The sequence below is a fragment of the Rhinolophus hipposideros genome (assembly GCF_964194185.1).
Source record: "Rhinolophus hipposideros genome assembly, chromosome: 2".
Classification (NCBI taxonomy): Eukaryota; Metazoa; Chordata; class Mammalia; order Chiroptera; family Rhinolophidae; genus Rhinolophus; species Rhinolophus hipposideros.
This window is the reverse complement of record NC_138048.1, coordinates 81646933-81670777: the sequence shown is the minus strand read 5'-3', so window position 1 is coordinate 81670777 and position 23845 is coordinate 81646933. Positions and strand designations below refer to the sequence as shown.

The 23845-nt window shown below is 41.1% G+C and overlaps 1 protein-coding gene across 1 annotated transcript in view; it reads left to right on the top strand.

Moving 5' to 3' along the window:
• Positions 1 to 23845, top strand: part of LOC308489126 (IQCJ-SCHIP1 readthrough transcript protein) — a 677105-nt gene that overhangs the window by 142262 nt on the left and 510998 nt on the right. The window contains exons 2-3 of the mRNA XM_081029800.1: positions 4451 to 4515; positions 16111 to 16191. Coding sequence (XP_080885926.1) covers positions 4451 to 4515; positions 16111 to 16191 — 146 coding nt within the window. The remainder of the gene's footprint in view (positions 1 to 4450; positions 4516 to 16110; positions 16192 to 23845) is intronic.

Here is a 23845-nt window from a genome sequence, read left to right as displayed (position 1 = left end):
CTTAGTGGGAGTATGGGGAGGCGTCAGGCAAAGAGGTAATGCTAAAATAGGGATCACCACAGGTTTTTGAGGAAGCAGCGTTGGGTACCCCACCCTCCTGTTGAGTTTGGAAAGTCTGTGTGGAGGAGGGAAAAACTGGAAGCTTCCTGAAGGAAGAATGGGAGTTGGCCAATAGAAGAAATGGAGACACACTGTCCTCAAATGTCTATGAAAAGAGCATGTGGATCCCGGGATTGTGTGAAGTTTCATATGACCAGATGTGAAGAGGGAGTGTGTGTCGCAGGGCATGGCAGGTAGAGCCCGGAGAGACCACCTGGCCTGGTGCCCCAGACCTGAGACCCTGGAATCCATCTGAAAGCACCGGGCCTGTGTTGGTTTCTAGTAGGGAAATGGCATTGCTAGATGTGAAACCGGAGGCAAAGAGGACTAGTGGGAGAAACCAGTGATGGGATAGACCAATTTGTATGTTTTTAATGGTAAATTAAAACAAAAATTTCAAAGAGTAAAACTCTGAGTGAAGATCTGTGGAGCAAGCCGTCTTCCTTATCCATCCCTGAGAAATGAGGATATGGTTTGGAACTTCCACGCCAATTGAATAGAAGTGTTTTTTTGTATAGTTAGCTTAAATAACCAAATGATGAAATCAATCCTCCAAATTGTCAGCAGAGCAGCTGTTCAGAAAGCTCTAGTTAGTCATTGACCTTATGTTTAATATGATTTCCTAGAACGTGGATAGTCAGATTGAATAAAGTACCGCTTCAAAGCCCTCCCCACTCAGCAAGCTCCCTGCGATGAAAGAACCAAGGAAGAGAGTGGTGGACAGAGTGCAAAAGCCTTTTCCTTCCTGCCCCCAAAATCCCCAGGGAAAAAGAAAAGAAGAAAGCATGCCACAGACACATCTTAGAGAACAAAGTGCTGGGACTACCAACAACTCAGTCTCTTTCCTAATCATAACACAGGGGGTGAAAGAGAAAACATTTATGACCTAAATATCATCCCCTGGTTTTCAAGAATAACTAAGGATTCTTATCCAACTTATTTCATTTTTGGATAGTGGCTTCAAACTTGACCTTTTGTATGACCTGGATTTATTGCTTATGTCACTGGAAGTGGGATAGGATATGATGAACAATAAGGTAAGAGGGATGGAGGGTTGGGGGAAAATAGATGGATGTGGAGACTTAGTCTTAGAAAAAGGATCCAGTGTCTGTGGTGCTGAAAAGTTTTACCTTGAAAATAGAATGCCATGTATACAATTGGAAGGATGCTCTATCTATCATCTATCTATCTATCTATCTATCTATCTATCTATCTATCTATCTATCTATCTATCTATCTATCTATCTACCTACCTACCTACCTATCATCTCTATATTCCTACCCATTTATCATATATTTTGCCTATATAGCACTTGCTTCTACTTACTGTGAAAAGCACACATGTAAGAGAGTTAAAATAAAAATGAAGTTTGCACATCAAGTAATGAAGGGGAGGGATAATTGTAATAACTTCCTGGAAAGAATAATTCTGGCAATTGAATATTTAATTTAGCTTAAACTTCTGGCAGCCAAGACAAAATAAACAACATCTGTAAAACTTGTAAGTGGTTATTGTTGATGAAAAGAAGTGCACTATTATATCCAAAGGAAAAAAATATCCCCTAGTACAAAATCCTAAAATTTTATTCTTTTTATAAGAGAAAACCTGTAGCAAAATGTACAGTGTCTTATACAGCAATTTTGCAGAAGATGCAGAAATGTTCTTCATATGAACTTTGTTATACCAATGTTGGATATAAAAGCAGCAGCCTTCAATAAAATGGAACTGAAGCATATAATCTGTTTCATCCATGAGTCTTCTGAATATGAATTTTTTTAAGACACTGCCAAAGTAAAATAAAAATAAAATGAAACAAAAAGACCAGAACAACACCTACTCCGTTCTGCACTTTTATAGTTCTATGGCTCATCTAGTTAGGATTTTGAATTTAGTAGCCCTAGGCTATGGCTCTCACTGTCACTTCTGAGTTAGGATTCTTCTGTTGTAAAAAAAAAAAAAAAAAAAAAAAAAAAAAAGCAAAGAAACAAAACAGAAATCTCAACCAAAAGTGCCTTAAGCAAATAAGAGAGTCTCTTGGCTCCTGAAACTGAAAAGTCTCTCACGAGCCTGGTTTCCAGCTCCTGTCTGACCCAGAAGTCCACAGCATCACTAGGGCTCTGGGTCCTTGGCTGTTTTTCTTGGCCTCCATCCTCTTTGCTGTGTTCTTTTTCCTCTAGTTAGTATTTCTCCCAACAGCACACACTTCTATTACAGTTCTAGGGTCCCTCACATTTTAAGATTCTATGCTCTAAAATTCAGAGGAAGAAAACAAAATTTGTCTCCAATTACTGAAGTGAAGTTTAAACGATGAACATTGACCAAGCAAGTCAAAATATAATGTTGAGTAAATTAAGCCAGACCCAGAAGCATAGAAAATATTTTATATGAAATTCTTAAACAGGCAGAATGAATCTACGGTGACAGAAATCGGAACTGGGGTGCCTGTAGGAGAGTGCAGTTGACCTGCAAGGGTAGAAAGGAACTTTCTAGAGCGAGAGAAATGTTCTATATTTTGTTTCGGGTGGTGGTTCTACCACAGTATTCATTTATCAAAACTTATTTTACTGCACACTTATGATACATGCATTTCACACACTTAAACAAGCCCAGGTACTAAAAGTACATGCTGGATGATGTAGGGACAAGTGACTGAAGTGGGATAATGGGAAATGGGGACACAGGAGTCTCCCACTGTTGGCTTAGACCAGACTGAGAAGTGGTGGTCAAGTTCCGGATGTATTTCTAAGCTGGGGCCAAGGTTAGCTGATTGATTGGCTGTATATCATGAGAGAAAGAAGGGAATAAAGGCTGACCTCTGGGTTTTGACTCTGCATGTAGGTGAAGAGTGATACCGTTTACTAAAATGAGGCAGAAGAGGGAAGTTTGGGTGAGAGGATATGGACAGGGAAATCAAGACTTTGGGGTTGAACTTGTAATGCCTGTCAGACATGCACATGAGCTGTCAAGTAGGTGTATAAGATGGAGTGTAAGGAGAGGTCAGGTGCAGATATAAATGTAGAGTTATGGGACTGGAGAAGACCTCCTGAGGAGTGAGGATAGATAGGGAGGAGAGGAGGACAGACTGCTAGCCTGCTTCCAGAGGACCTAAGGGTTTGTAGGAATGAAGAGGAACTGGAAGCAGCCATGAGGAGCAAGAGAGGTGCCCCCGCCCCCTTCAGACCATGTAGTGGATCACACGTGAGGAAGAAATGGCCGCCTCGTAAGAGGACTGCAGGGGAGAAGGGTGGTCAGGGACTCAGCCAAGTTTGTCATTAGCACAATCCTCTATATCCTAAAACTCTTTTCTAAACAGTGCTTTGATCTCCTTGTTCTAACGAAAACCTAGCTGTCCTTAGAACATGGAGGCAAGGTTCAGTAAAACAAAATAATTAAGGGACTGTTGAAATAAATTGACGAGATAGAGAATTTTCCTGATCACAGACTGTGCATTCCAAAGGTCTCAGTGGAAAGGTCGGAGGGATTGGGAAGAAGTGGGTGATTGGCCTGATTTCTGGGATGTACAGTATGAAGTTAAAGAGATTGAGTAATGGGGGTTGCCCTAGGAGACTTGGCTGTCTGGTGGCTTAGAAGCAGGTCAAGACTAGTTTTGTTGGTCTTCTAGGGGAACAGAGGAGTCGTTAGTTCTAACTGAGGCTTCCTCTTGGCACTTCAGCAGTTTGTGGTGATGAAGCAAGTCGTGTGACCTCAAAGAACGGTGGTCTGCCCAGAGCCAGAGTCCTGTGGGCCTTCCTCAAATCTCCTGGGACTGACAATGAGACTGAGGACAGGCGGTCTCTCTAGGAACCTGGGCCGTCTTCCCTCACACCCCTGAACCAATCACTGTGGCCGGGGGCATGGGGTTACAGAGACTATGGATGCTTGGAATTCAGGGAAGGGATGTGTGCATGTGTTTGTGTGTATGTGTGAGTCTGAGCTCTAGGGCTAAAGGAAGAGGTTCCTGAGAGTTACCAAGAGAAGAGAGGATGGTTACCGAATGGCTATCCATTCATTAGGCTCCCTCCCCCAGCAACCAGCAAGCGTAATACAGTTGACAGAGTAAACTTGGGAGAGTGGGTGGATTGATATAAACACATCCCCATTCTAGAAAACTAACAGGAAGCATTATCTTTACTGATGAAAAAAAAAAATCTCATAATTTGACTAGCAGTATTGTATTCTAATTTGATCAAGGATGAAATTGTTTTGTATGTTTAAGTACTTATGCATGGCAAAGTCCAGAACATTTAATGGTGTGTTATCTCAATTTTGCTAATAATTGTATACAAATACATGTTATTGCCCATACGTACATGGGGTCGATTCGTAACACACTTCTTTTTTCCCCCACAGGAAGAAATGAAAACATTGCAGAATCCTTTAGAAGAAGTTAATGATGGAAAATATTTACTTGGAAAGTAAGTGAAAAATACTAAAGGAAATTAAGTTATTCGTGAGGTTGAAAAGATTGAATGAAACCTAAAAAACTACCTGGCGAGACAAAAATGCATAAGTAAATTTGACAGTTGCGTACAGTATCATTGTGGTCAGGACCCAGAGAGGTGTCTCATTTGAGATGTAGTTAGATTCACGACTAGTTGAGCTACGATACACAAGCTATACTGATTCACAGAGTAATGACGATGCCTGGACATGTCTTTGGTGGTGTGTTGGAAGACTGGAAACTTAACCCTGTCCTGTCTTTGGCTTTTAATCAGTGATTACAGAGAGAAATCAGAAATTTACAAAAAGCACAGGGTTACACTAAAACTAATAGACAGAACATGCAGAATAATACTGCAGTATGGAACAAAACTGAGCTGGAAATAAAAAAGCAAGCAAGAAAGAGATGAAATTGAACAGAGATAAAAGTAAAGTCTTCCATTTAGGTTTTTTAAAAAATTGTACAATTAGAGCATGTGAGATATATTCTGATTTCAATTTGTGGGTAAATGCTTAGAGGTTTTATCTGATGTTGACACGAGACCATGATTTTATATGGCTGAAACTATTACCACAAATTAGACTGATTAGTAGTCATGCACTGTAAAGATAAAAGGAGAAAAAATTAACTATCATTTATTGAGCATTTACAATGTACTTTGTATTAGTGAATGCTTCCAGATGTTTCCTCATGGAACTCTGATTAGAGCCGTTTGATACAGGCATTGTTATTTCCATTTTACAGACGAGGAAAGGGTCAGAGAGCTTTCAGCACTTGTGCAAGTAGACTCAGCCATGAGTGATAAGGAAGGATGAGAATCAAACCCAGGTTGGAATGCCACCAGAACTCCCGCTCTCAACCAGTCACTGAATTCAAATGTCAAGGCCATGGGGTGTCACGCTTGGCTCTGGACACCACATTTTAAAGGCATATTGACATCCCCAAGACACCAGAGGAGATCAGTTAAAATTGTGAGGGTTCTGGAACCAGGTGAAACTACCACAAAGAGCTGAGGGTGTATTCCTTGCAGAAAAGAAATCTTAGAGGGAGCATAAAGGCTATCCTTAAACATTTGAAGGAGTGTTCCTGTAAAAGAGGGGTTAAATTGCTGTTCGTGCTCTAGAAAGCAGAATAAGGATCAGCGAGCAGGATTTATGGAGAAACAAGTTTGTGACTCTGAAAAAGGATAACTTTTATAAAAATTCAACCTGCCGACAGAGTGGACTTTTCTGTTAAGGAGTGAGCTGATAAATACGGGAAGTGCCCAGGCAGAGTGTAAATGACCATCCATCTGAGATGCTATTGGAAACATTCCTGAAAATGGAAAACCTTGGACTTCATTCCTCTCTCTGCTTTTTCCTAGCTTTGTGAGTCTGGAGAAAGTATTTCACCATCCTGAGCCCCAGTTTCCCCATCTTTAAAAATAAAGATAATAATACTGGCTTGACAATCTTACTGAGAGCGTTAAATGAGACACCTGTGGTAACATAGTGTCAGCTCCTTCCTTTTCCATCTAAGTGGGTGCTTGGACCAGATACCTTTTCAGGTTCTCCCAGCTCCACAATTCTAAGAATTTTCTATGTTACCACTTAAAGGACAGCTTCAGCCCTTTGATCAAACCAAGTTTCTGGGTTATCTATGGATTTAATTTACTCTTGTTATGTCTATATTCATTAATATGAATAAATAAAAATAAAATAGTTCAATTTTTCTACCCCCTCTCACTACCACCATCATTAAGTACATCTAAACAATAATAACTAGAGTTTTTGGCTGAATTGGAAAGATTTTCCTTCTATGGAGATCAGTGTTGTAATGACATTAGATCAGTGGTTCTTCGCCCTGGCGGCACTTAGAATCACCCAGGGAGTTTAATAAAAATGCCCCAGCGTAAGCTCTACCCCAGACAAATTGAATCTGAATCTCGGGGGGTGAGGTCCCAGGATCAGTATTTTTTAAAAGCTTCCTTCATGTGATTCTATTATACTAAGGAGCTGGGGTTGAGAACCAGTGGTCTAGACACATTTTTGAGTCCTTTTGGTCATTCAATAATCTCATGTAGCTTAATTCTCTGCAGACACACTTCCTCTGTTGTGTGTAGCCTATTTTTCCGTCAAATCTGGCTATGTTGGTTTTTCATTATTGATTTTTTTTTTTTTTTTTTTTTTTTTTTTTTTTTTTTTTTTTTTTTTTTAATTTATTTATTGGGGTGACAATTGTTAATGAAATTACATAATTTCAGGTGTACAATTCCGTATTACATCATCAATAAATCCCATTGTGTGTTCACCACCCAGAGTCAGTTCTCCTTCCATCACCATATATTTGATCCCCCTTACCCTCATCTCCCTCCCCCCACCCCCCTTACCCTCTGGTAACCACTAAACTATGTCTGTGTCTATGAGTTCTTGTTTCTCATTTGTTTGTCTTGTTTTTGGTTTATATACCACATATCAGTGAAATCATAGGGTTGTCTGCTTTTTCTGTCTGACTTATTTCGCTTAGCATTATATTCTCAAGATCCATCCATGTTGTCAGAAATGTTCCTATATCATCTTTCCTTAACGCTGAATAGTATTCCATTGTGTATATGTACCACAACTTCTTTATCCATTCATCTATCGAAGGACATTTTGGTTGTTTCCATGTCTTGGCCACCGTAAACAAAGCTGCAATGAACATTGGAGTACACGTGTCTCTATAGAGAAATGCTTTTATATTTTTGGGGTAGATACCCAGGAGAGCGATTGCTGGGTCATATGGTAATTCTATTCGTAATTTCTTGAGGAACCTCCACACTGCCTTCCATAGCGGCTGCACCAGTCTGCATTCCCACCAACAGTGTATGAGGGTTCCTTTTTCTCCACAGCCTCTCCAACACTTGTTGCTATTTGTCTTGTTGATGATAGCCATTCTGACTGGGGTGAGGTGATATCTCATTGTGGTTTTTATTTGCATTTCTCTGATGATTAGTGATGTTGAGCATTTTTTCATATGTCTATTTGCCATTTGGAAGTCCTCTTTAGAGAAATGTCTCTTTAGGTCCTCTGCCCATTTTCCAATTGGGTTGTTCGTTTTTTTGTTGTTGAGTTTCATGAGTTCCTTGTATATTTTGGATATTAGACCCTTATCGGAGGAACTATTTGCAAAAATCTTCTCCCATTCAGTCGGTACCCTCTTTATTTTGTCGATGGTTTCTTTTGCTGTGCAGAAACTTTTAAGTTTCATATAGTCCCATTTGTTTATTTTATCTTTTACTTCCATTGCCTTTGGAGTCAAATTCATAAAATGCTCTTTGAACCCAAGGTCCATAAGTTTAGTACCTATGTTTTCTTCAATGCAGTTTATTGTGTCAGGTCTTATGCTTAAGTCTTTGATCCATTTTGAATTAATTTTGGTACATGGTGACAGATAGCAGTCCAGTTTCATTCTTTTGCACGTGGCTATCCAATTCTGCCAGCACCATTTATTGAAGAGGCTGTCATTCCTCCATTGTATGTTTTTAGCTTCTTTGTCAAAAATTATCTGTCCATACTTATGTGGTTTTATTTCTGGGTTCTCAATTCTATTCCATTGGTCTACGTGTCTGTTTTTCCGCCAATACCATGCTGTTTTGATTATTGTAGCCCTGTAGTATAAGCTAAAGTCAGGCAGTGTGATACCTCCAGCACTGTTCTTTTTTCTTAAGATTGCTTTGGCTATTCGGGGTCTTTTGTGGTTCCAAACAAATCTGATGATTTTTTGTTCTATTTCTTTAAAAAATGCCATTGGGATTTTGATGGGGATTGCATTAAATCTGTATATTGCTTTGGGTAATATGGCCATTTTAACTATGTTGATTCTTCCAAGCCATGAGCACGGAATGTCCTTCCATTTCTTTGTGTCATCTTCAATTTCTTTCAAAAATGTCTTATAGTTTTCAGCATATAAATCCTTCACATCCTTGGTTAAATTTATTCCTAGGTATTTTATTCTTTTTGCTGCAATTGCAAAGGGAATTGTTTTTTGTATTTCTTTTTCTGAGATTTCATTGTTAGTATATAGGAATGCAATGGACTTTTGTACGTTGATTTTGTAGCCAGCAACTTTACTGTATTCATTGATTGTTTCTAACAGCTTTTTGGTGGAGTCTTTAGGGTTTTCTATATATAGCATCATATCATCTGCAAAGAGTGATATTTTAACTTCTTCATTCCCAATTTGGATGCCTTTTATTTCTTTCTCTTGCCTGATGGCTCTGGCAAGGACTTCCAACACTATGTTGAAAAGCAGAGGTGATAGGGGACAGCCCTGTCGTGTTCCTGAACGTAGAGCAAAGGGCTTCAGTTTTTCACCATTAATTATGAGATTAGCTGAGGGCTTGTCATAGATGGCCTTTATTATGTTGAGGTATCTTCCTTCTATACCTATTTTATTAAGTGTTTTAATCATAAATGGATGTTGTATCTTGTCAAATGCTTTTTCTGCATCAATTGATATAATCATATGATTTTTGTCCTTTATTTTGTTTATGTGATGTATCACATTGATGGATTTGCGGACGTTGAACCATCCTTGTGCCCCGGGGATGAACCCCACTTGGTCATGATGAATAATCTTTTTAATGCATTGTTGTATTCGATTTGCTAAAATTTTGTTTAGGATTTTTGCATCAGTATTCATCAGAGATATAGGTCTGTAGTTTTCTTTTTTTGTGTTGTCCTTACCAGGTTTTGGTATCAGGGTAATGTTGGCCTCATAAAATGAGTTAGGGAGTACTGACTCTTCTTCAATTTTTTGGAAGAGTTTGAGCAGGATTGGTATTAGATCCTGTTTGAAGGTTTGGTAGAATTCACTAGTGAAGCCATCTGGTCCCGGACTTTTGCTTTTGGGAAGGTTTTGGATGACTGATTCAATGTCTTTACTGGTGATCGGTCTGTTTAGGTTTTCCAGTTCTTCATGGTTCAGCCTTGGAAGGCTATATGTTTCTAAGAACTTGTCCATTTCTTCTAGGTTATTAAATTTGGTGGCATATAGTCCTACATAGTATTCTTGGATGATCCTTTGTATTTCTGTGGTGTCCGTGATAACTTCCCCTTTCTCATTTCTGATTTTGTTAATTAGTGTCTTCTCTCTTTTTATCTTAGTGAGTCTAGCCAAGGGTTTGTCGATTTTATTAATTTTTTCAAAGAACCAGCTCTTTGTCACATTAATTTTTTCTATTGTCTTTTTGTTCTCTATTTCATTTAGCTCTGCTCTGATTTTTGTTATTTCCTTTCTTCTGCTGACTTTGGGTTTCACTTGTTCTTCTTTTTCTAGTTCTTTGAGGTGTAACATGAGGTTGTTTATTTGGGATTTTTCTTGTTTCTTGAGATAGGCCTGTAATGATATAAATTTCCCTCTTATAACTGCTTTCGCCGCATCCCAAAAATTTTGGCAGGATGTATTTTCATTGTCATTTGTTTCTATATATCTTTTGATCTCTCCTCTAATTTCTTCTTTGACCCAGTCGTTCTTTAAAAGTATGTTGTTTAATCTCCATGTATTTGTGTTTCTTTTTGCTTTCTTTTCGCAGTTGATATCCAATTTCAAAGCCTTGTGATCAGAGAATATGCTTGGTATGATTTCAATCTTCTTAAATTTGCTGAGGCTGCTTTTATGTCCCAATATATGGTCTATCCTTGAGAATGTTCCATGTACACTCGAAAAGAATGTATAATCTGATGTTTTAGGATGAAGTGCTCTATATATGTCAATGATGTCCATTTCATTTAATGTGTCATTTAGGGCTGCAATTTCGTTATTTATTTTCTGTTTGGATGATCTATCCATAGCTGTCAATGATGTATTTAAGTCCCCTAGTATAATTGTGTTTTGGTCAATTTCTCCCTTTAGTTCTGTTAGTAGTTGCTTGGTGTATTTTGGTGCTCCCTGATTGGGGGCATAAATATTGATGACTGTTATGTCTTCTTGTTGTATAGTCCCCTTTACCATTATGAAATGTCCATCTTTGTCTCTTGTTATCTTTTTCACCCTGAAGTCTGTTTCATCTGATATCATTATGGCTACACCTGATTTTCTCTGGGTACCATTTGCTTGGAGTGCCAGTTTCCACCCTTTCACTTTGAGTCTATGCTTGTCCTTGTAGCTGAGATGTGTCTCTTGGAGACAGCATATGGTTGGGTTTAGTTTTTTGATCCAATCTGCTACTCTGTGCCTTTTTATTGGTGAGTTCAGTCCATTTACATTTAGGGTGATTATTGATACGTGAGGATTTCCTGTCATTCTAGCTTTAGTTTTCTGGTAAGGCTGTGTCTCCATTGTTTCTTTGCCTTTTTGTTGTTGTCGATTATTTCTGTGTGGTGGTATTCTATGATGTTTCCCTCTGTTTCTTCTTTTATTACAATATATATTTCAGTTCTGGAATTTTTTTGAGTGGTTACCCTTAAGATTATGTAAAAGTAAGTTTGATATTTAGAGTATTCCATTTTCTTCAGCACGCTTACTTTCTCCATTCCCATATTCCGGTTCAGGCCTTTACGCTCCCCCTTTTTATGTTTCGGTTGCCACAAATTGTCCCTGTTGATGGTGGTCTAATAGCCTCCTTTAGTATTTCTTGTAGTGCAGGTCGTGTATTAGAAAATTCCCTCAGCTTCTGTATGTCTGGAAAGGTCTTTATTCCTCCTTCATATCTAAAGGATATCTTCGCTGGATATATTATTCTTGGCTCATGATTTCTCTCTTTCAATAGTTTGAATATTTGGTTCCACTCCCTCCTGGCTTGTAGAGTTTCTGCTGAAAAATCGGATGATAATCTAATGGGCTTTCCTTTGTAGGTTACCGTCTTCTTTTCCCTGGCTGCCTTGAGGATTCTTTCTTTGGAGTTAATTTTAGACAGCTTGAATACAATGTGTCTTGGAGAAGGCCTGTTGGGATTGAGGTAATTAGGTGTTCTATTTGCTTCTTGGATTCGAGGATCCAGTTCTGTCCACAAATTTGGGAAGTTCTCATTGACAATTTCTTTGAGTATATTCTCTGTTCCCTTCTCTCTTTCTTCTCCTTCTGGTATGCCCATTATTCTTATATTGCTCTTTCTGATGGAGTCAGAAAGTTCTTGTAGAGTTCTTTCGTTTCTTTTAAGTCTCAAGTCTCTTTCTTCTTCCATCTGTGTAATTTCCAGGTTTCTATCTTCGATGTCACTGATTCTTTCTTCCATCTGGTCAACTCTACTACCTAAGCTGGTTATTTCATTCTTAATTTCTTCTATTGAGTTCTTAATCTCCAGAAATTCCATTTGGTTCTTTTTTAAAATTTCAATCTCTTTCGTAAAATGCTCATGTTGTTCTTTGATTGCGTTTCTCAGTTCATTAAATTGCCTTTCTGTGTTTTCTTGCATCTCTTTGAGGTTTTTCAGAACTGCAATCTTGAATTCTCTATCATTTAAGTCACATATTTCCATATCTCTAAGTTCCTTTTCTGGAGACTTTTCACTTTCTTTTTGAGCTGTCTTGTTGCCTTGGTTATTCATGGCAATTACTGATTTATTATTTCTCTTCCTAGACATCTACAGGAGTGGTTTATTCAACAGGTTGATAGGAAGAGGTCTCTCTGACACAGTAGTGCTATATTTTCTCTGCACTTTTCCAGCTTCTCACACGATGGGGGGATTCCCTGGGAGACGGGCCTCTCCTCTGTTAACAGTTCACCTGGGTCATAGGGCGTCACGTCCCTGTGGGGGTGCGGAGAGCTTTTGAAGTTCCAAAGCTCTTTCTGCACCCGATTCAGAGCCCGTATGTTTCAGCAGTTCTGTTTACTCCTGCAGGGATCCGCCCAGATAGGTGGGGCCAGGGGCGGGGTGAGTTGTGAGAGGTGGCCCAGAGCAATGGCGGCGACCACCACCACAGCCGGTCCTGCTTCCACAGCTCCCTCCCCTTTGCCGTAACTAGTTGGGCTGCGAATCTGTTTCTGCAGTCCACAGTTCTCAGAACAGCAAAGATCCTGTCCTTGTGATCTGACACTGCTAGTTTATCGCTTCTAGCACCGGGCAGGTGGGGGTGGGGCGAGCTCTGGGAGGGTAGGGAGGGGCGGCTAGTCTCAGTGCCTAAGGCTTCCGTTCTCCGCTCGGCAGTGAGGGCTTAATCACAGTTTTCAGCCTTCTTCCCTCAGTCTTTTCTCCGAGGTCTGCCGTGAACGTTGGGTTCAGCTGTGCTATATGCTGCCCCCTCAGCCCTGTGGGCCGTAAGCGGAGCCCTAGCAGTCCGAGTCCTTCCCTTTCCCGCAGCTGCGGTAGTTCCGGGATGCAGCGAGCTCAGAGCACTGAGCTAGGTCTTTGTCCTGCGCCCGCGGGGCTCCGTCCCGCACTTCTCCTCTCCCTCCTTCTCCCGCTCGCGCGATTCACCCACCTGGAGGTGAATTCAGTAGTGGACCTCTTCGTCTTGCCTGTCTGCTGTGCAGGGAGTGTTTTGTGGAGTTATTGTTGTCCAATTAGTTGTAAATTCCAGGAGAGCTTTACAGAGGCTCACCTCACGCCGCCATTTTGATCCGGATCCTTCATTATTGATTTTAATGGAAGAAGTGAACTCCAAAAGTTTTTTCCTTCTCATTGACCACAACTCTATATTAAACCTCTCGCTAACACCAGCATGTATCTTTCCCATCTCTCTGCTCTCAGGAAGACATGTGAAGATTAATGGTATATATGTGGGCTTCTGCCTCCTTTCCCTCCCCGTGTTCTTTTCCTCTCATTATCTAGAGGCCCTTGACGGCTAAACGCTGCTGGAAATGGTCAGTCTCCTTTGTGTACTTATTTTTCCCAATCAGGATTGAGGAATTCCAGGGATGGGAATTCAAGTCCCCCTCAAAGCACGCAGTCCTAAGGGGTAAGCTTCCCTTTCATACTTGTGACAGAGAAAACAATGGCTGCCAGCCCTAACAACTATCCCCATTTGCCTGGAATTCTGGAGATTTTCCTGGTCTGCTGCAGGGCAGGGCTCTGTCCTTGAAAGCTGTCAAATTTGATTGAAAAATTGGTGTACTTTAAGTGAGCAGATGAAGCATTTCATTATAGCTGGAGCTGACTTAGGTACTGATGTAAATCATCTCAGCTACTTGAAATGACCATAAGTTAAACGATAGTGGTGTCATGGCAGTTGATCAGTGATTCCCCTTGGAACATTACGTTTATTCTGAATGCTCAACAGGGTTTTGTGGTGGGCAGTCATTGTGAAGGGAGGGGAAGCTGAAACTCCATTGTTCTACTTGAGACCACATGCAGGGCCAGTGGAGGACATTTGTGTACACACACACACACACACACACACACACACACACGCCACAGTCAACTGAAGCCAGTAAACAGAGAAGAACAGTTAGTAAGGCCATTAATTAGGAGACTGTTTATGACTCTATTGTTTTTAATAAATAGTATTAACTTTGGAAGACCTTAGGCTGACAGCTATTTTTTGTAAATATTGGATCAGGCTGGGTCTTTGGTAGGAAATGTGTGGTAGGTATTTGTAGTTTATAGTTTGTTGAGGATATATAAATTGTGAACCCAAATTAGAAAATTTGTTAATGCAAAAAAAAAGTTTCTCTTTATGAAAACTTGAGCTTTTGTCTTTGGTTGCTGCATATCTGCTGGTCTCAAAACACCTCACCTGTATATCTATTGCTGAGTTTGCTAATTTGTTAGTTAGAGGTTTAATTGACAATATGTTGAAATATCTTTGTTATAAGGCTGTTGCCCCTACAAGAACATAGTGTTATAAGAATGAGACTTTACATGCCCACCGACCCTGGATTAGGTCCTTCTGTGTTTCTCTTTTAATAATATCCATCACATTTGTAATTAGTTAATATCCCTCTTCCTCTAGATTGTAAGGCCGTAAGAACAGGGACCACGTCTAGTGCTTTCAGCATTGTATCCCCCATACTTTGCATCATTCCTGGCACATAGAAGATATTCAATATATCTGTAAGTGAGTGAATAAGGATAAATTAATAATGGACGCTGAATACTGACCGCAGAGAGCAGTGCTTTTTCCCCCTGTCCCTCAACAACCCAGAGGGACAATCACAAAGCTATCTTGGGCTGATGGCACCACCTAGCGGCCATGTACGAATTTATCTGATCAACAATGTTTTCCCCACCTTGTTATTCCTTTCTAAAAAGGAGAAGATAAATTCATTATCCTAATAATGCCTCCAGCACAATGTTGTTTCTTGTCTTTTTCTTTTCTTTACTATCACCATAATCTTGGTCCTCATTAGGTGCCCAATTTGAACATGCTCCTAAATATTTTCCATGTTTTCACTCCCACTGCAGACCATCCTTAAATATCCCATCCATCACATTTTCCTGCTTCAAATGCTTTGTTTCCCTGAGGCAATGTTTTTCACACTGTAGATCACAATCCATTGATGATTTGCTAAATCAATTTGATGGGAACCTCTGACCTTTTAAAAAAATTGAAATATAATAAAAAAATGTCAGAAAACATTACATGTAGTGGGGGAAATAATGTTTCTTGAAACTTTTGTTTCCATTTTAAACACACACACACACACACACACACACACACACCCACCTTTACCACATGCATGTGTATGGGATTGGGATGTCAAATATTTTATTTTTGAAAACCACAGGCAGTAGAACTAAGTTTAATAAGTCTGATATTAAATTCCTCCAAGCAGCACTTTGTGGTGGTGAGACTTGAGTTTCAGTGTGGTTTCTTCTTAGTTTAACATAATCTCTCTGAGCTTCAAATTTCTCTACTGTGTATTAAGGAAAATAATACTTAAATGATAGAGGCTACTGTGAGAATTAAATAAGATATTACTTGTAAAATGTCTATGACAGTGATTTGTATACATTACGTGGCTAGTGACTTAGTTTTTTGCTTATGCAAACTTATTTCCTTTTATACTCCTACTTTTATCATCTACTTCCACCAAAATTTCTCTCTTTATTGTCTAAAAATTGTCTGAATATTTCCACCTCTACTCCTTTAACGGCTTCCTCAAATGTATTATCTTTCATATCCTAAATTACTTAATTCCTGTCTGTTCTTCAAAACCCAACTCAGGTGCCCCTGTCTCCACGAAGCCTTTCTTGACTATTGTAGCACCCAGTGAACTTCTCATAAGCTTACAGAATGAAAGAAGGAAAGATTCAATGGCACTGGCACCCCTGGGGACGAATTAGATCCTCTCTACAACTTACTAGTAGGACATTGCCATAGGATGTATAACACTCTCCTTATGTTTTTTCTCCCCCTGAAATGGTTCAATATTCTGCTTTCCTTTCCATTTAAAAACGAATGACGTTCATGTCTTAGATATGAATGCTGAGCTGGGTGGTAGAAATCAAAAGAACAGGAAGGTAAAGGCAAAACAACATTTTCCTGTATGGTATGGTTATTCATCCGTCATCCATCAATAAGAATTAGGACTCCGTTAATAAATTAAAATGAACAAAATTGAATATATATCTGCTTTTTCAAATAAATAATAAATTGGTAGTATTATTGCTATAAATTCCATTAACTTTCTGGATTAAGCTATATCGAGGCATTACTTCTCTTTGCAGTCACCAGCTGGCCACGGATGTGGAGAATAATATTGAGAAATATCAACTCAATCTACAGCCGTTGGAGTCAAAGGTGAAAATGTAAGTTATTTCAAAGTTTACATTAAAGCATTAGTTTTAAAGTTCTTGTTTTATTAACTTCTGAACTATTTTGGAGTATGCGGGGGGTGTAAAAATTACACATTTATTTATTTCACATTTATGTGTTACACATTATTTCCTCTCTGAGCAGCAACAAAGTTGTTTAGGGCACACAGCACCATTGCTAGATAGTGTAGGGAATTATTTGATTTTCATCACTTCATTTCTTGGCTCTCCCCTTTTGGGCTGAATACTGTCTTTCAACTTCCACTAGCATTTCCCACTGTCTCTCATCTTAGTGGCTTGGTTCATTTCGTCTTGGAATTATGTGGTTAATTCCACCTCTCCACCTCAGGCCATTTCTTCATTACACACCCAAATATTGTGGAAAAATATATCTTGTCTTTTGTTGCCACTTCCTATTTTTTTATTTTTTATTCTCTCTTCCTAAGGCCAAATGCGGGTCCCCTTCCCTCACTATCAGTGACGATAAAAATCATGCTAAAACCACCCCAATATTAACAAAAATGAAACTAATCAAATACAAAGTGAGACAGGCATATTATAGAACAAAATGACAATCTTTTAAAACCATTTTTAAGTAGAGTAGGGGCTATCGTAATTACTTTAGAAGCAATTTTAAACTATTCATGCCTGCTCTCTGTCATCTTTTCCCTTTCTGATTTTCCTTTAGGGGTGCATATAAAAATTGCCACTAAGGGTGTATATAATACACACACACACACACACACACACACAAATGCACACACACTCAGCTTAACCCTCTGATAATTAAATGTATCTGAGAATTTAAATATGTCTGAGCTTGGCCAATGTCACTGTTAATTTTCAAAAAGGCCAAACAGGAATCTTTAGAGAAGCCACCCTGAAGAAGGGAGCCTTCAGGTGTATACCTTTGAAGAACAAGAAGCCATTGCTGGATTTAAGAAGTGAAACAGAAATGATGCAGATACAGCATACCGTGCTGGATAAAAACAAACATTAATACACACCACTGTAAATCTATTTTAACCTTAGTAATCAGTAAAAAGCTTGCCTCGGTGTGAGCACCTAGGGCTACATCTCAAGGGGAAGTTCAAACATGGCTTCTGAACCAGTTGGGTCCCCGCCCCGCCCCCACCAGCAAGCTGCATCACACTTCCTAAATGAATAGTGAATCCGGGTACCAAATAGTTTTACGTAAGCAGTGTGTCAGCCTCACTACACAAGATGTTTCCAACCATAAGTTGCTTTATCCATAGGAATTTTTCTCATAACGATAATGTCCTCTTAAATGAAAAAGTGCTGAAAAGGAAAGTGTGAAAAATTAGAGTGTTTAGTTTGAATGCTGAAATGAAGTTAGGAAACCTCCCTGTTCTCTCTTAGTTTTCATCAACTCCAATATGTAGAGGTAGTAGGGCAGGAGCCACGAGAAGGAACAGGGAAAGAAAAAAATCTCTGTGCCCGAGATCCTAGCCAGCTCAGAGTCTGGGATTTTATGTGTAACTAGTTTGACGGAGGAGTCTCAGCTCAGTGAGGTGCAAACTGAATGGTTTTATTTCTTCTAATAACTCTGGGCCCCATTTCCACTCACTGGAGGGGGATGAGGGAGAGAAAACTTAATCTTGTCCAATAATGGAATTTGAGTCCCATTGGAAAATTTAGTCCAGTTCAGTGACTCTCATCTAATCTGGTTATTGAATTCTTAACTCTCATGACCGGTTAAATATCTCCCCTCCACCCACATTAGACCTTTCCTACAGCTCTGCAGCCTACTCCTCTCTCTTGCCTCTCCTATATTTATTTCTACTCTCTCCGTCTCCCACTTCCTTCCTCCTCTCTTGTTGTCACTTCTCCCAACATTCATGTGCTAAACACCAAGGTTGCCCCAATTTTCTCATTAATGGTGAACACTCAAACTCCCAGACAGTTGTTTCCTTTAAAATACCCTGAAGGGGCTATTTTATTCCTTGTAGGAAGGGTCATTGGGTCTCCCTTAGTTTCTCCGCCAATGATATCGGCTGCCCTCCTCATTGGGTCTCTTGCTCTGTTGGGTCTGGCTTCCTCAGGATGAGATTGGTATCCTCACAGGGAGAACCCTGGCAACCCCACCCCTGCTTCCCGAGAGATGTTCTTTAGACCTGCAGAGCACTGGGTATGAAAGATGAACCCACGTTCCTGAGTCATGGTCAAAGCTTTCTCTTAGGGTCTTCTGACTTCTGTTGGTGGGAACCAGCTGAACATCTACCTTCCTCCAGGGGTTAGAGAGAAGTGAGGTTACCATACCATAAAATCTGCTTTTTTGGGAAACTCTCCTCTCCCCTCCTTGATGAGGAGGAGACAGTAGTAGGTTCCAATGGAGGTTTTCTGGGCAGTCCAGACCCTGCAAGCTCTGAGGTAGGATGTGACTTGTCAGGTCAATCTCTGAACATAAAAGATAAAGCAAGATGAGAACCGTTCTCAGGTGTGGCTACCCTTACTGTATACCTACACTAGTGGAGGTATACACTAGTATACCTCCACGGTGGAGTTGGATGGGTCAGGAAAGGGTCTCAGTGTTTTCTTCACACTCAGGACAACATAAAAAGGAAAGAATTTGTTTAGAAAGCCTAAACCTGTATGTAGAAGTACAAAGTATCTGGAAGGAAGCAGAGGACTGCGGGGAAAGAACATGTGTGTGTGTGTGGGGGGGTGGAATTTAGAAGAAAAGTCAGGAAGGGCACATTCCCTGGTTCATGAATGTTAAGAGTAATTTTGAATTTTAGACTTGGAGGATCAAAGGACTGCATCAAAAGGGCAAAAGCAATCAAGATTGCGCAGCTATTAATAAAAAGTAATTTTGGGGAGGTAAAAGGCAGGTTTCTGAAGATCAAGCAAATGCAAGCCTCTCAAGTCAGAAAATTTAGTGAAAGCAAAAGAAATACTGAAAGCACGCACAATGAAGGCTCTCAGCGCAACTCTGGGACTAAAGATTAATGTATCCTTAAGAGCCGAGGCTGGAACAAGTGTGAGGGTATGAGGCACACATCAAAGGAGCATGGGTTTTAGCATGGAGGCCTGCCCGCCGAGGGAGGAAATGGACTCACCAGATCCCATCAAACCTCTGCCCTTCCCGTCGGGATCACACCTTGCATGTGGTAGGAAGATCTAAAACACATCTTCCGAGTACAAGCCATTCTTTAAAAGTTCATAAATTGTGTGCAATCCTTCGCCTTATGCTTCAACAGCATAGAGATCTATTGAATATAAATCATCTTTTAAAAGTCTGCTTACTAAATATGTTCAAGTCCTCTCCTTACTTTTTATCCATATGTTTGATTTAGTGATGAAACATTTAGATTCTATAAAGGAGGGAAAGAGACACAGATACACACGTATACTCTGGAGAAAGAAAATCCCTCCCCCCCCAAAAAAAAAAAAAGATTTCAAAGATAATTCTCAACAAAGCCTTATTCAATTGTATTTGTTTAAAATAATAATGCCTATCAACTTTAGTCAAATGTTTAATTTAAAGAAGACATGAGGAAAAAATAACAGGCAGGATTCCAACCTCATAGTCAGAGGGAGGGGGGGAGGGAGAGAGAGAAGCTACGAGAGAGCAGAGGTTGAGAAGACAGACTGTGGAGTTAGAGAAACCTAGGTTCAAATCTTAGCTCCTCTCCTACCCACTGTGTGACCTTGGGGACACTGCTTACCTCTCTGGACCTCAGTTGTACTCCTCTCTAAAATGAAAACACTAACTATGTGTTAAAGGATTGTAGTGACCTTTCAATGAGAAAGTCCAAGAGAAGCATTTAGCCTAATGTATCTTTTCCATGTAATTGTACCTCTTCCAAACATATTTTAATGTCAAATTGGGCTAATAAAATAATGCCAGTAAAGATCGTCAGAAATACAATATATCACATTGTGGGGACAAAGCCCCAAAAAGCAGTTTCCAGGCTCTCGGCCTCACGTGGAAAGGTGCTGGCTCAGGAAGTAAATGGCCATCAACTGTGATAGGATGGCCATCAGCTGTGGCTACTTGGCTGTCAGCTGTAACCAGTGAGCTATTGGCCACTAATATAACTGCCGTGGCTACGCTAGCAGGAAAAATGGGGGCTGGCAAGTAGATAGTGGCTGAGCCTGCAAGTGGTGTAGTGCGGGTTGTAGATTGCAAAGAAGTGGACAGCAGGTTGCGAACAGTGTGGCTCCTGCTTCCTGTTCCTCCAGCCCAGCCGCCAGCGAGGATATATTGGTTTGACTCCTCTATCTATGGCTCCGTGGGTGTTCCTTTTTGGCCTCACCATATCCTGCGTTCTTATGTGGGGAGCGGTTGCAGAGACCCCGCAGGCCGCCCGCACAACACACATCCATGAATATGATTTGCACATGTTACTTAAAACCATTTGAAAGTGTTTGGTTTTTTAAAAGTAATTATAATTCTTTATCGAGGACCTCTATTTGTCAAATTTGGGGCTAAGTGACCTTATCCTTGACTCCTACAAAGAAGACTACAAAGTCCTACAAAGACTTCTACAAAGAAGTTATTGTTATTCCCATTTTGTGGGTAAGCAAAATGTAGGCCAGTGAGTTTAGTATTTTGCCCAAGGCCACAACTAATGAGACATAAACCTGAGCAAGAACCTACTGGTATATCTTGTAAACACACTTACTTTCTGGTGTGTGTGTGGGGGAATCATGAACTGTTTTCCTCCAATGAATACAGTGGAATCTGCAGACACAAAGGGAACTATTTCCCCTGAAAACTGGCAGAGCAGCCCCTTCACCTTAATCAAACAAAAGTGAAATCACCTGGAAGCAGCTAGGAAAGGCTGAGACACCGCCTTGCCATAAACCCCACCCCCCAGCGCAGTGATTCACAATTGGAAGGAAACTCAAAACTCAGGGCTTCTTCCTGAAGAGAAAAAGATTCATACCCCACCTTGGGCACCCTAACTTTTAAAACCGGCACTGGAGAGACAAGCCCCCAACACATCTGGTTTTGAAGACCAACTGGGTTTGTGCCCAGGAGACCTGAGATCCGTGGGGCTGTGGCAAACTGAGAAACTGCTCTTAAAAGGGCCTGTGCACAGACTCACCCGCCCCAGGACCCAGCACAGAAACAGCCCTTTGAAAAGCACGCAGACTTTTAAGTGAAAGAGACCATTTGCTAATTTTAAAGTGTTCGTCTGAGCGGCCTGCTGGGATATTCCCCGGGATGGAGGCTGGCGGGTGCTGCCTTCCTCCGCCTTGCTAAAGCAGGTAGGTGCCATCTGTTTGTTCTTGGTTTCCCGACCCCCCCTTTTTCTCAGCAAGTGCCATCCTTGCACTTCTCTGCCCCACTCCAGCCAGTGGGCACCATCTTCATGCTCTTTTCCTGCCACACTCCCGAGCACCAGAATCTCCCAGAGGGGAGCTTCTACATGTCTGGTGCCCTGGTTTTTACACCTGGTGACCCAAGTTTTGTGGCGACCACCCAGGGGACTCCCCTTGATTGTCTGTCCCTGGAGGCCAGGGGAGCTTGCCTTCTTGGGTTCCACAGGACAGTAACAATCAGAGAAAGTCCTTGTCAGATTCCAAGGCTCTGTACAGACAGCAGACTGAAACACATGCCCAGTGTTTCTGAGAAAGAGGCCTAGTTGCTTGTTCAGGAGCTTTGGCCTGAAAGGCAGGCTTCTTGTTTGGCACACTGACAGGGGTGCTCTCAGGGAATGAAGGCCGGTGCCCGCAATCTTTGTGTTGTCCCTCTGCCTCACTTCAGTTCACCAGTACCTTCCAGAAAACAGCTATACTCTTGTCTGGTGCCCTGGTTTTTGTGGCTGCCACCAGGGGACACCTCTACGCCACTGGCTCTGGTGGCCAGTGCCCTGTGTGCTTGCTGGTCGGACAGAACCACACCGTAACCAATGGAGAAAGAGTTCTTAACCAGCTACCTCCCTCAGGGCACAGCAGGAGGCCACAGACCCAGGAGCTCAGTCTTCCTGTGAAGGAGGCCTATTAGCTTATCATCCCAGCTGCAGCCTGAGGGGCAGGCTTCTAATTAAACTCACAAGTACAGGTTGACGGTAAACCTTTCCCGAGACTTCCTCAGAGGGCTGACACTGTCTTCGCGCTCTCCCTCTGAAGAGCACCAGCGTCTCAGAGGGGAGCTGTTACGTGTCTGGTACCCCAGTTGATACATCCAGTTCCCTGGTTTTTTTGTGGCAGCCACGCAGGGGATACCTCTTGATTTCCTGGCTCTGGTGGCAAGGATGGGTTAAGTTCTCTGGACCCACCAGATATAGCTCTTGATAGGCTACCACCCCAGGGCACTGCACAGACTGTGAACTGAGGCACTGCCCAGTCTTCCAGGACAAGCTCCTCCTTGCTTGTCCTGGAGCTTTGGCCTTCGGGGTTAGGGCAGGCTTCAGGTTTGGCACAGAGCTAGAGGCTAGGAAGTTGCTGTCAGGGAACATAGGCTGGGGGACGCCATCTTTGTGCTTTCCATTTGCTACAGCTCACCGATATCTCCCAGAAAGGAGCTTACACACTAGTCTAGAGCCCCAGTTTTTGCATCTGTCACCCAGGGCACATCTCCAGATTGCCTGGCTCTGGTAGACAGCAGGGCTTATGCTTGTGGTCCCCCAGAACATACTGGGGGTGCCAAAAAATGTATACAAGTGGACACTTTGGTCAGCGTTGCTTAAGCAGTAGTTCGCCATAATCAGAAGTGTCTGGACACTGATGGTAACCACTTTGAGCACCTCTTGTAATTGCGAAAGTCAAATCTGACTTGTATTCATCTTTGTTATTGGTATATATTGAGTATTACAATTTTAATACAGTTTTCCTTTCTTAAAATGTGTATACATTTTTTGGCACTCTCTGTAGAAATATGTTCTTTAAAAGCTGCTGCCTGAGTGTCTCACTTCCCATCAGCTGGCATCTAGGTACTGACTGAGATCCTCGTCTTTGAGACACGTCTGGTCTTGGCACCTCTTTAACTATCAGTAGCTATTAAAAGTAAAATAGGTTGCTTGGACAATCACAAAGTTTTGAGAGACAACCAAGAGCTAGGGTAGTGTTGAATGATACAGTTCATCTCCTACCCAGGCCAACCCTTCGAGCCTGGGAGAGGTGGCTGTTCATCTCATGAAGAAAAACCACCACAGAGAATCAGTCAGGCAAAATGAAGAAACAAAGGCATATGTTCCAAATAAGAATAAGATAAAACCTCAGGACAAAACCTCCATGGAATGGAGATATGTAATTTACCTGAAAGTGTTCAAAGTAATGGTTATAAAGATGCTCACCAATTCAGGTGAAGAAAGGATGAATACAGTGAGAACTTCAACAAAGAGACAGAAAACATAAGGAAGTGCCAAACTTGAAGTCACAGAGCTGAAGAATACAATAAACACACTCAGTCTCTAAACACATGTCCCCTTTTCCCTTTGAGCATTTATTGAGCTATTTCTTGGACATAGTCTTAGGAGAATATATTTGTTGATCAACTACTTACCATATTCATAGTACTATGGAGATAGGATGGATACAAGTGGTCACTGCCCTCAAGGGCTTCAGAATCTACTGGAGGAAGAGGATTCCTGGGGAAAGAGGTGTTGACCTGGCCTCATGTGATACTCTTCTCTTTGAGTGGTTAATCTCTCCCAGAGCTACTATTCTCTTTCAC